The following is a 12990-nucleotide window of genomic DNA, read 5'->3' on the forward strand; positions in this document are numbered from 1 at the left end:
AATACTGATATAGGTCATTTCATATATTTTATAACAATATAGCTCACAAGATAGCATGTTTTCTGGTAATTTAATAAATAACTAGTTAATGCAATAACCACATGGTAAAACTTATTTTTGTATACTTGTTTGTTAAAATACCTGAGAAATTAAAAATACTGAGTATTTTCTCATTTTATTGAGAACTTCTGAGCAAAATTAACATAACGTGCAAGGATCAGACCGTAAAGCATCAAATACAATACAATACAATACACATTTCTATATAGTTTTGACAATATACATCATCAAATTGTCAAGATGGTTCATAGTTTACTTATACTTACTAATTCAGTTTACTGCATTTTCACAGGTATTCTTTCCAGCCATATTTGGTCTCTTTCAATGACGTTAAATACATTTGAATGCCTAACTTAACTTAAAGCCCTTGTCCACTTAAAAATGGGTCTTGCTTATTGTGACCTCACTTGGACATTTGGTGTATACGCAGAGTTTGACACTCGAGACCGTTGTCACATTCATCTGCTGAAGGGGGAAAGTGCATCTGTGTTCACCCAAGACGTGTACATACAAACATGATTTTGTGACATCACAACTAGCATGGAAGCCAGTGGTCCATTATACAGCTCACAGAAGTGTGATGTGGAAAATCGAAGCCTCTTCATCTGAAGCCTTTTCAGTGAGGTATAGAAGATATATGTAGCAGTTCAACTTTTGGAATGATTTATATACTGTATATTGCATATTCATTTACATTTCATGGGTTTTTAAGTGAGATAGGAGATACATTTTTTGTTTTTAGAATTTTTGACAAGGTAGATTCACTTTTTTTGTAGACAAATCTAATCAGACACAAGTTTTTATTGAAATCAAAGTATTTTATGTCTTAAAACATGTCCTGAGAGGATCTTTAATATTTGAAAAAGAAAACCTTATTGCAAGGTCCTTTCAGCCACATCACTTGCATTCTTCAGAGGATGGAGTTTGCTCAGTAGACTAACTAAATAACGAATCCTAACTGAGAAAACTCTATTTGCTAACGAAGGACGCAAAGTGATGAAAAAAGAAGCACTTTTATTTTTTAAAACAAAATATTTTCAGCGTTTTCACGATTTTGTATTGGGCCAAAAACATAAAGGGTTTTACATTAACCTTACGAATGAGTTGTACTCATGTATGTAGTTACTTTCAACAGTTCTAATATGCACACATCAGACAGTTTCAGTCACAGAGAGTATTATTCAGCCTTTGAAAACATGTCTTGTGTGGCTTCAGAGGGAGCTTTCTAGTCTGGAAAAAATAACCCTGATGTCTTCATGGGTTGTCTCGGATTGGAGACTATTTTTTTTGTAGCAGAAGACCTCCGTTTCAAACTGGTAGCAAGGAATTTGATAGACATGGGCAATAACGAGGCAGAGAGGATAAAAAGACACAGTCGCATTGTGGGAAACGTAGGATTCAGTGTTTTGGGGGCTTACCTGGGACTGTCTAAAATATCTTGGGCTCTGCAGTATAATGTTTGACCATTCCTTGTTTAATATTAATTCTCTTGCAAATCAGCTGTAAGTAATGTGAATAACTAATCTGTCACAATTCCTAATGTTTATAGCTTAATGCTATCATGAGAAGCAAAAGGTGACAGTCCAAAAAAGAAAATGAGGGCGACGAATAACCAAGAGAATTCCTTGGGAGGAAAGTTATCCTGTTTGCACCACGGTTAAGAGTCTAATGCGTGCAATTCAATTGAATAAACTAACCAATTTAGCAATTACTTAATTATCTTGTAGCCTAAAGCAAATTTTTCCTGTGAATTATTACGCAGTCTAAACTCTCCCTGGACTTGAATCAGCCTTACTCCTCCACCCTTTTACTAGGCCCCTTCAAAGAATCTCCACATATAAAAACCTTTTCACCTCCCTCCAGAGAGAGCCAGAGGAATGCCTGCCTTGCCAAATTCCTCAGTGCTGTTTGTTGGGGCTTACAGTGCTAGCAACACAGGCTACCAAATACCAAAGTGAGAAGTCACTGGACTCTGAGACAGCTGAGCACAACTTCTGTATTGTTGTTGTAAAAGTATGACAGCAAAAATGAAAAACACATATTTCTTCAGATTTTTCCACTTTATTTCCACTCTATCAGTGTGTTCTTCATTAGGGCAGCAGTAAAATATAACGATCACCCCCCCGGCCTTTCAGTGTTTGTGAGGTTGAGCGCCCCACATGGTTGATATTAACATTCCATCAGCTTTCTAATGATGAGGACAAAGCAGGCTGCAGGGGAAGGTTCATGACAGCATTGGCATGGTGCACACATTCCTGCACTTGACTAGCCAGAGGGCCTCTGCAGGGTGGATGGTGGTGGTTCTGGGGGGTTTGAGAGACAAGTAACTGGGGAAAAAGAGAAGATCTACAGCATAAGCTGCTTCACCCCCTACTGTCTGGACAGACATGTACATATGTGGTATTTTCCCAGTTCAGTTATGGCAGACATGCAGGGAGGATGGACACTCCTTTGGCTCACAGCTACATTCTTTTCTCTGGATGTAAATGCTGCATTCCAGGCCAACTTGAAAAATTGGAATATGCAGTGTCCAACGAGGAAAATGAGCTCCACTTAATGTCAGAATTCCAACAAGTAATCCCGTTGGAATTCATCAACCAAAAGTCAGTTATGTGAGGTCACATAAATATGACACAATATGGCAGAATTCACTATGAAGGGTCAATCCTTTCTTAAGACCATTTCAATCAATTAAAAGCACAGTTGAGGCACATGTTGCAGAGACAGGTGTGTAACAACATGGCATACTGACAAACACTGATGTTAATGTCAGCTTAGATAGAAAGATCTCCGAAAAGCAGCATTCAGGAAATCAATCATATTCCCGTCCGGAACATGTGGAGGTCAGATGTCGTCCAAGCTTGAATGGAATGCAACATTATATAAAATATCTTAGCACACCAGCTCACGCACCTCACTGCTTTACAGCTCAAGACTTCAGATATGGAAACGCCTTCCTGAAACAATTCCGCTTAACTTGAAGAAATCACGAGCGGTCGATACATTATAAGCTGACCAGAGCTGAAACCATTTTTGAATGACTGGTAAGAAGAGTGTCAGAAAATGAACCAATTATTTTGATAACTTGGTGGAACTCAAAGACAACCTATTGTGCTAATTTTGAGGTTCAAACGTGTATTCTGGGTTTATACTAGAACATGTTTACATGCTTCAATGTTCAAAAATTGTTCAGATCACCCAGTTATTCAAGACATTTACTCTGGTCAAATGACAAGGAAGGGTTTGTTTACTAGTGGTGCCATCGGGGAGCGCTTCAGCTTTTGCCAACGAATACTGTTGTTGTGACGTCATGGTGAATTGTTGTATTCTGAGGCTTTAATGACACCTTTTAAACAGATACAGCATGTTGTAAAATGGAAGTGTTGTTTGTGTTTCTGTTGTGTCTTTTTGTCTACAAATACAGACTACTTGTTTTATTTGACAGAAGCCAAGGACAGGTTCAGTGTGCCGGTCTGCTGCATAAGACACGCGGTGATGCAATGAGTTTAATCAGTCAGTCTTTGCTTTACTTTAAGATAAGCTTGATGTAACAACAATATACCTCTATTGAAAACAGATTAAAAAAACACGATAAACAGAATAAGAATAAGATCACAGGCAACAATCCGAGCTAATCGGCTAAGAAAGACTGATACTATATCATATGTGTAGCCTCACACAACCCGGCCTTCACTGTGGGGACAGAGCAGGCCAGGCTGTATGAGGCCACAGCACAGTACAGCCTGAGAGCTCACTGGAATTCCTGAATTACAATCGCTCCTTTTGACAGTTCTTATGAACACTTGGGTGAACTCAGAGCTCTGCGTTACCATACTGAACTTATTTGCGCACGCTGTAAAAGTAAAGATGTCTCTAAAGTTCAGTCAAGCGAGGAACTCCCCACCAAATGTAATTCTCAAGTACAAGAGCGCGGTCTTCTGCACTGCTGTTCAAGGCACTTTGTTTTTTAGATGTATTCCACCTTATTCCATCACTAGCCATTCTGTGCTGAAGTCGGGGCTGACTCAGGCCCCGAGCCACTCGACAGGTACTTGGACACTATCTTGCCGTTGTTCTCTCTCATACCCTGGATGTGGCTGTCCAGTTTCTGGACCAGCTCTGTGGCCAGAAAGCTCTCTTCCTCCAGGAAACGAGAGACCATGCCGTCTGCAGGTGACACTGACACGGGCTCCTGGGAACGAAGACAAACACACATCTGTAGGATTCCTTCAGAACATTGGGCATCATTCACAAACAGTTCTTAAGAAGAAAATGATTCTCATTTAAGCAGTTTTCACGAAGACATTCACCAATGTTCTCTTATTTGGGACTTGTTCTCAGTTAAGAACAAAATCCACACGCACTCAGGAGCACCCTTACGCACATTTGAGCGCATGTTTGTGTCAGCGGTTGTTGCATTTACTTCAATATACAGTGGTAAAATATTGATTGGTTTAAATTAAAGTAATATTTGAAGCATTGTGCTTTCAACTTTCGAGGGAATGCGATTCATCATTATAAGACCAGAGGTACGGACAATTTAGCAGTTTAGGAACAAGTCATGAAACCGACGTAGAGTTTTCTTAAGTCTGGTTTCAGCAGTCGTGTGTGGACAATAAAACCGAGGAAAACCGCTATTTCTTGTCGACATTGTTTGTCACCACACTGTGTAACGGTAAACAGTCAGTTGTATCCATAGAGACTTGTGGAGCACTCTAGATGTGACCAGCTGACGGAGGCGGATTTATCCGTTTCATGTGGACGGAGATATTTTTTTTCACACCGCTGGTTTGGACAGGAACTTTTTTTTTACCGGGGGCCATAGAAGTTCAAAAATACCTGTGTTCGTGTGGAATAGGCCTAAATGTGCACAGGCTTTTTATGTCCAGGTTCAATCTACCCAGAGTTGACTGAACTCTGATCAGCTGTTCAGGATGAGTCAACTCAGAGTTCAGGGTTAGTTAAACCGGTTTTCTGAAACAGGGCCCTGTTCTCAATCATATCATTACTTCTCGACTCTGTTGCTATCGAGACGATACACCGTCTCATCCGAAGCGTTGGTGCAAACTGACATGTTTCAAGACGTGGCAGACTTGTGGTGAATCTTTGGTCTGAACTGGTCTTTACAAACACACACCTGTGTCTGAATGAGAAAAAGCCATAACTAATGTTAAACAATCCATGTGTGAAAAAGGCTCATGTTTCCTTATAAAGGTTCATTGTGACCGCTGTAACGGAACTTGATTTGCATAAAAGTACACCTGATTTATTTGCTTACTTGAGGCTTGGCTGCCTTCTGTTCTGCTCGCTCCACCTCGCCACAGAGCTGCCGCTGGACACCGGGTGAACAGCCTCTCAGCGTGGCGGTGGTGACGTCGCGTTGGTGCAGCTCAGTGGTCAGTTTTGACACCTCCTTCCTCATTCCCTCCACCTGCCCACTGTGAGTCTGCCTGGCCCTTTGAAGCTCTTCTCTGAGCTGTAGAATGAATCCAGAGGAATGACAATACGGATTGGGTAAACGGTACACAAACACCGTATATAAGACATACTCAAAGATCCTACAACATCACCAGTCAGAGAGGTCTTCTGACCTTTTTCATTTCAGCAACAGAGGAATCATATTGTGCCTTAACGCCCGTCAGCTCCTCCATCTTTTGTTGGCTCACCCTCTCCAGTCTGAGCAAATCACAAAAACATTCAAAGAAAACCTGTGCTAATGTCACAAATTAAAGACATAAAGAAGCACAAATGCCAAGTGTATATTGTCCAATAAGCATTAGGCAACAACCAGCATTCACCTCTCTTTGTGACATGCCAGTTCAGCCTGGAGATGAGCCTCACATGCTTGGGCGCAGTGAAGCCTGGTTGCGGTCTTCTCCAGATCTTGCCTGAGGATTTCCACACCAGCACAGCCCTGAGCTGCCAGACAGTCCTCCAGAGAGCTGAGAAGCAACAGAGTTCCTCTTTATTGACTTCTATAAAACTCTATTCATACAGCACACAAGCATCAAATCTGTTGTATTGCAACTACTCAACAGGGTCCTCACTGCAGTATCAGTGTAGACTGCCCTCTTGAGTATTGTTGCTGTACTACATCATAACAAGGACTGCAAACACATATACATCCACCCACCGAATGACTTGGTCTTTAGCCCGCAGTGCTTGATTGAGTCTGGCAGCTTCATTGCGAAGCCTTTGACGTTCGAGACTGGCCCTTCGCACAGATGTATCCTGGGAGTCCAGCGTGGCGTGGAGTTCCTCCCTTTCCTCTGAAAGGACCTGTGGAACAGCAGTGGATCCTCGGCTGATGAAAAGATATTTAAACTTCCTACACTGCAGCACAATTCTTGAATAAAGCAAGGTCAATGTTAGATTTGTTGTTGACATTTTCTCCACACTGTGCTATAAACAGTAAGTTATTGTACAAAAGAAAGTCTTATAAATCAACATAAACTCCTAAGAACCAAAACATCCTGCACCGTGAAATTCAACCCATGAATTTGACCGAGGGATGGTCTACGGACAGAAATGTTGTAAATAAAGAGACTACAAGTGCTCGACGGTGTGTGGGGGATTTCTTTGGTTCTTTCAAACTATCAACACCCAGAAGAAATCAGAACAGGTGCATTTAGTAGTTTTCAGTTTACAGTTGTATCATATAATGATCTAAGAGAATATGATGCATTGCTTTAGAGTACCCAAACAGTAAAGAAAGGAGTGAAAATGAGCACAAGCTTTAACATCTAAGGCAGCAGTAAAATGTAACATATACACATTAATGCAGCAGGGATATTACTCCAGAAGCATCCTATATAAAACACTGACAGGGAACACTGTAGTGCACAGTGAGAACTTTGTGAGAAGTACGGTTCTGCATGCAGGACTTTTACTTGTAGTGGAGTATTTTTGCAGTCTGGCATATAGTACATTTACATAAGTTAAGGATCTGAATACTCGACACACATTGGGACGTCTAATGGGACCAAGTCGGTGCAGGTCAGGTCCAGTTTGGGTCAGCTAGTGTTGACAGTTGGCATATAAAATCATACAGTTATAATATGTAAAGATTGTATCCTCAAGTCTTTTTTAAAAACAAGTTTGATATTTGTGACTGATATCAGCGGCTGATGATGTCACTTGTGTGTCTCCTGAGTTCGTCTTAAGGTTTGTCACAATCTTTATTCTGCCACTGCTTGTCTACGTTCCTACCATTCTGCTAACCTGCTGCTCTCTCTGGTACTGTCCCAGCCACATCTCCAGCGGTCGAAGGCGCTCCAGTTCAAGCTCCTGCGAGTGCATGCTGCCCTGAGCCTTCTCCAGCTGCGTACGCAGATGCTGCTCCTGGTGCTCCCTGTCCTTTCGCCACAATGCCCACTGGGACTAGAATGACACCACAGAAGATATGTGTGAAAAATGACATGCCTCAGCTTTGCTTCAGTGTTAGACTGCCTGCCTGACTTGACTTTACATGCTGTGGATATTAATTTGCCTGTACTTTTATGAGTGTGAGCTCATCTGTCAGGCTCTTATTTTGGGCCTCCAGTTCTGTCACGTGTTTTTGGTACTGGATGCGCTGCTGCTCCCACTCCACAGAACGCTGCTGATATTCCTGCAGCGAAAGACAGCAATGGTTGTACTCCACATAACCAGTAGATGGCAGTAAAGGTCGATCTGTGAGTGACTAGGGTCATTTAGGGAACAGCGTATTGGACAAATATTGTTGTAACTTGTTGTACCTCAATCTTTTCATTGAGTCGGGTCACCTCTGAACGGTCTGTCTCTTTAGTATTTGCTCCTCCACTGAGCTGTTTGCGTTGAAGCTTGAGATAACTTCTCTTTAATCTTTCCAGCTGCAGGGAAACAATGTTTGTGAGAAAATAGAATCAGAGGTCTTGACATTTTTATTGTCCAATAAATATAAGGACGAGAGAACAGAATGTTTTGGCATTAGACTTCACAGTTATCAGTATCAAACTCAGTAAGTTGAGTAAGATCTAAGATTCTTCAGAAAATGATTAAGTTGCTTTAGTAGTGATTTCTCTGACTACTAATGCATGCATGCACGTTGAAGAACTGAAAAGATTTTTTTAATACCTCAATCTACGGATCATTTTAGTGAAAGGCTATTTAACTGACCACCGACTGTCTCACCTCTTCCCGGACTTTCTGCAGTTGCTGCTCGTACTTGGAAACCAACTCTTGTCGACCAGGTTGGACTTCTCCTAGCTGCTTGCGGAGCAATCCGATCTACAATCAGGGGAGATGACATAATGTTGTTGTAAAAATGTGGGTAAAACATAATCATGATATTAACATTTAGTAACATGTGGCATGCAGAGGATATGCGCTCATGATCACGCCATAATATAAAGACAAAACTAAATAAGATTGATGGTGAATGATTCTAAATGTATTTTCACCTCTCTATTTTACCGGTAACCTATTTTGCAGGTTACTGCACTGGTTATAGTCGTGATGCTATAGCTAAAGAAAATAGTATCTATCTTGGTTGTTCTCAACAGAGAACATCATATAGATGTACCACAGAAGACAGTACATTAACACTTCAGGAAAGATGTGCTACTGCACCTCCAGGTCCCTCCGTTCAATGACATTCCTGGAAGACAACAGCTCTTCTTCCCCACTTTTCAGCCTGAGCTCCAGGGCCTGAATCTCAGCCTCCCACTGCCTCTTCTGATCATTGATCATAATGTCAATCTGTCTCATCAGCTCCTGCAGCTCTGGCCCACAGGACAACAGCACAGAGCTGGAATACAGACACACATATAAAAACGGTGTGATGTTTGCTAGATCCGTCAAAATACAACATGACCGAGAGGTAGCCATCCATCAGAGAGCTCTGCATCAGTGGTTGCCTGTGTGATATTAACAACAACAACTTAGCTCAAGTAACTCAGCTGGGGACTGGTTTAAGCCACAGTTTACATTAACGTTACCTTAGGTCAGGATTCTGCAGGGACCCCAGAGAAGACTCCATGTGGTTGGATGTGACACTGTCAGTGTTTATAAAGCATTACAGTTCACTGAAACAACTTGACGTTAACTTGGCACAAGCTAGCTAACGTTGCCCGCTCACTAAACTAACCTAGCAACCGCTCTGATAGCATTCATGTTACGAGCAAGCTAATCATAACTAAACTACGCTGCATTGAAACTAACGTTACATCAACTCATTTTGGATTATGATACAGTCCAAGTATAGTAAGTTTATCATTAAAGTTTCTAACATGGTTACCAAACGTTAGCTAGCGTGAGTGCGACTACTTTTGTTAATGTTTACATCGTTAACTACACCACAGTACAATGGATTTCCTGATGTAGGGCGGTAAGTCCGCCTTCAATCTGTGACCTCAGCACGCTCTACGTCAAAACAGTTGGAGCACATTTGGATCTGTAGGTAGGAGGTAGGTTCAAATTCATCAAAATTACAATATCAATGCAAGCGTTTTGGGTTAAATGTTACAAGATGCTGCAGTGACGTTACATCCTCTTTACATTTCGCATAACGTTACTGTATTGAAGCCTATTTACTACATTTGTATGGTGATATCCTGCGGCCACGTGGATTGCAATACTTTAGGAAAATATATGCAATTGTTATGCAATTAATAATTGCGTCGTAAAGTCTTCATCCCTTGCACCCTGGCTGGGTGTTTGGATTAAGTAGTGTGATATCGAACACACTAGCACGTGGCTCGTTGGTCTAGGGGTATGATTCTCGCTTCGGGTGCGAGAGGTCCCGGGTTCAATTCCCGGACGAGCCCCCTTTTTGTTATGATTATTAGCTCTCCTCCATAAATAGTAGCTATCTGCTAACGCAGATCAGCAACCCGTTGTTTATCGGTAATATGTAACTGTAGATATAAAAAGAGTTATATATACTTGATATTTATGTCAACTTCCAATGCATTATAATTGATATTAATAGTTGCTGCGGTTTTGTGGGCCGGACTTCCACAACCGTGGTTCTGTGTTGCTTAACTTTGTTGTTCAAAAGCTTCGGTCAAGTGTTAGCTAGCAGGTAGCGATTTTACGCAGCCGTTACGTGTCCTTGATATATGGTGGGTATTTATATGAACCTGAAAAACAGTGTTGGCGTGGCTCGTTGGTCTAGGGGTATGATTCTCGCTTTGGGTGCGAGAGGTCCCGGGTTCAAATCCCGGACGAGCCCAGTTTTTTGTTTAAATAGTTTATCCGTAAGTAAAATTTTATACATCCAAATTTGTGGCGAACATTTGGAGAAGAGGTGCATCTATCTAGGTTCCTCATCATTGTCCGCCTATACCCCCTCCCAAGCTCCATCCCACCCGCCGCTCCACCTGCCCTCCGTCAAACACTGAACAAAGAGCGTCTCCACCGCCCTGCCTCCCCAGCTGTTGTGGTGTGAGGGCCTGGGCCATGACAAGAAAGGCACGTTTCTGTCCCGCCCCCACAAATACACCAGACACTCCTAACAGGCGGCAGACGAGCCGGCTCTCCATTCACTGCAGTGTGGCTGTGCTGTACACTCCAAAGGGACAACACTCTCCAATAGGTCTGAAGGAGCACCGGCTCTGTTCTGGGAATAAGGTTATCACATGGGCTTCACCTGTACTGTAAGTAGTCTTTACAGATTTACGTTTTTATTATTCTCACTGTTCCTTCAAATATAATGTCTAGTAGGCTAGTAGATACCGGCTTGTGTTATGGTTATCACAGTTTGTGTTTTTCAACTTTCTTTATTGTCAGCACACATCTTGACTGTACTTAAAATATACATCCGACTGTTATGCCTTAAGCCTAAATCAGAATTAGAATCAGAAATACTTTAATAATACCAGGGGGGAATTATTGAACAATATCATTGAACCTTCATGAGATAGCTATATGTGAAAATTAAAATAAGTAAGATTAATTGTTTATTCAGTTTTGCTAAAAGTCTAAATCTTCAAATATGACTCTAAGTTTTTATATATTTTTCATCAAGCAGCACATCCAATAACCATATGCCATTTGTAATTTAACAGAGAGAAGCAAACTAAGAGAACGTGTGACCTGCAGCAACCATCTCCTTCAAAGAGCCCTTATTATCATCCAGCCTTACAACATCCAGCCAGCTTGTTGCATTCTTTGGTCCACCGGCTCATTCTGACCATGGTTCTGTGTGAGGATGGCGAGTGCAGCGTCTGCCTCTTGCCCTACTCGCGGATGGACAGGATCCCTCGGGTGCTCCACTGCAGACACACCTTCTGCGACCTGTGCCTGGAGACCATGTCTCAGGCCAGGAACGGGCTGCTCACTGTGGGCTGCCCTCTGTGTCGTCGGGTGACCTGCATAGGACGCGGCCTCAGCCTGCAGGAAGCCCTGTGGGTCAACAGCAGTCTTTGGGAGCAGATAACGGAGGACGCAGACACAGAGGCAGTGGAGGAGGAGGATGGACTGGAAGAAGTAGCTGAGGAGGAGGGGATGGAGTCTAAACAACAGCCCTCACTACAAGCAGAATGGTGGGTTTAACAGTGTAAACAGACACATGTGTGGACATTAACACAGGTAGAAACTCATGCTGGTTTGCTGTTCTTGTTATGGGTATTTTCAGAACTACAAACGGAATGCTTTGTGACCTTTGACCTCTTGTTTCCCATGATTTTAGCTTCAATAGTAAGAGTTTTTTCCCCAATACTGCTGTTAGGGTGGAAAATGTTAAAAATTAACAAAGAAATGAGTAACTAAACCAGTAACCAGTAAGTAAACTGTTATTGCATTTGAAGAAGTGGAACCTGGACCCCCAAAATTCCAGCCATACCTTTCCATTCACACCTTGGTGTTAATCAGTGCGTCTGTCCACAAAGCTTCTCATTAGCACCTCAGCTCTAAAGTGCCACTTTTTGTCGTGGGAGTTAAATCCTGTCTAACAAAGGAAGTTTTACTTTTCAGTGCTTCCTCCGGGTCGGCCAGAACAAAGCTCAAACTGCCTGGTTTCCTCAGAAGGTTCAGTTTGACAAAGCAACACCAAGAGAGGATCGTGCCTGACAATAACGTGTAAGTTCTGACTTTGTGGTAAATAGATGGAATAATGGAGAATACACTGAGTGGAAATGTGGACTAATATTATTTTGTTTATCTTTTTTAAGGGAAATGAAATCGTGGCGCAGGCTTTCAACTGAAGAGACTATTTAAGAAGAGCCGGGTCACGATGATGTGACAGTTCCTCTTAGGATATTATTTACGGATGGTAGTCGACAAGACTCAACCTCGTCAGTGGAGGGAAAGCTGAGGCCATTAGGGCCGAGAATCCATTTGTGTTCCTGTCAAGACATTGTTTTGTCCTCAGCCAAAGGTGCCCTGTCTCCCCATTATTTATTCTGGGCTTAATTCTCCCAGCTGGCGCTGTGGGATTTGGTTCAGCTGTCCCAGTGGGACTCACACCCCGAGACCCCTGACAGACAGATGGTCTCCCGAGGACGTTTCCCTTTGCATAGCCACTGCTGAACATTGAACACAACTTGCTTTTTTATTTATGATAGCTAGTTGACAAAGTATTTAATAAAACTATTTTTAAAGAGTTATGTGTGTTTTCATTTACTATTTAATGCGGATCATAGCATGTGTCTTTGGACAATGAAAGAACGATGAGCGCAAAGCAAAGACCACTCCACCGCTTACATCATTTATGACACATTAAGTATTTAAGTGTCTGGGGGGAAAAAAGTGAAGCCAGTAGGAGATTTCTGGACAGCATAATGTGAATATTACTTTTACAACAACAATGGCGTGTCACAAAAGAGTCGTTCAGCCATGAAAGTGGATTATAAACTCCATTCAATGAGCATCTGGCCAGTATTCCATGTTCCAACACATTATAATAGCCCATCATTACTATCATGGAAATGGCCTTTAATCTTTTGTGTTACCGTATGTGCACCAATCAGT

The 12990-nt window shown here is 42.0% G+C and overlaps 2 protein-coding genes across 3 annotated transcripts; one reads left to right on the plus strand and one right to left on the minus strand.

Moving 5' to 3' along the window:
* Positions 1-2134: 2134 nt before the first annotated feature.
* cep63 (centrosomal protein 63) lies at positions 2135-9229 on the minus strand. 2 transcript variants are annotated; one of them, XM_083911565.1, is made up of 11 exons: positions 9018-9229; positions 8650-8827; positions 8212-8307; positions 7797-7910; positions 7556-7669; positions 7282-7440; positions 6194-6339; positions 5859-6002; positions 5652-5736; positions 5339-5536; positions 2135-4252 (listed from the first exon to the last, which is right to left on the minus strand). In XM_083911565.1, the coding sequence occupies exons 1-11, from the start codon at positions 9056-9058 to the stop codon at positions 4055-4057; spliced, it is 1473 nt and encodes a 490-aa protein (XP_083767691.1). In that variant the 5' UTR covers positions 9059-9229; the 3' UTR covers positions 2135-4054. The 2 variants fall into 2 exon arrangements, with proteins under 2 accessions (XP_083767691.1, XP_083767690.1); XM_083911564.1 differs by having other exon boundaries at positions 7270-7440.
* A 1912-nt stretch (positions 9230-11141) lies between these two features.
* On the plus strand, positions 11142-12488 carry LOC310966391 (uncharacterized protein). The gene is made up of 3 exons (XM_083940109.1): positions 11142-11564; positions 11995-12099; positions 12192-12488. Exons 1-3 carry the CDS (start codon positions 11215-11217, stop codon positions 12235-12237), a joined length of 501 nt encoding a protein of 166 aa, XP_083796235.1. The 5' UTR covers positions 11142-11214; the 3' UTR covers positions 12238-12488.
* The last annotated feature ends 502 nt before the right edge of the window (positions 12489-12990 follow it).

This window comes from Echiichthys vipera (assembly GCF_963691815.1).
Source record: "Echiichthys vipera genome assembly, chromosome: 3".
In the NCBI taxonomy this organism is placed as follows: domain Eukaryota; kingdom Metazoa; phylum Chordata; class Actinopteri; order Perciformes; family Trachinidae; genus Echiichthys; species Echiichthys vipera.

Excerpts from the sequence above, each read along its gene's own strand:
- cep63 (XM_083911564.1), bottom strand. The coding sequence starts at position 9,058 with ATGGAGTCTTCTCTGGGGTCCCTGCAGAATCCTGACCTAAG. Across the intron at positions 6,003-6,193 it reads GCTAAAGACCAAGTCATTCG|CTCTCTGGAGGACTGTCTGG; the intron begins GTGGGTGGATGT and ends GTTGCTTCTCAG. Across the intron at positions 4,253-5,338 it reads AGAAGGCAGCCAAGCCTCAA|GAGCCCGTGTCAGTGTCACC; the intron begins GTAAGCAAATAA and ends CTTCGTTCCCAG.
- LOC310966391 (XM_083940109.1), top strand. The coding sequence starts at position 11,215 with ATGGTTCTGTGTGAGGATGGCGAGTGCAGCGTCTGCCTCTTGCCCTAC. Across the intron at positions 11,565-11,994 it reads CCCTCACTACAAGCAGAATG|TGCTTCCTCCGGGTCGGCCA; the intron begins GTGGGTTTAACA and ends TTTACTTTTCAG. Across the intron at positions 12,100-12,191 it reads ATCGTGCCTGACAATAACGT|GGAAATGAAATCGTGGCGCA; the intron begins GTAAGTTCTGAC and ends ATCTTTTTTAAG.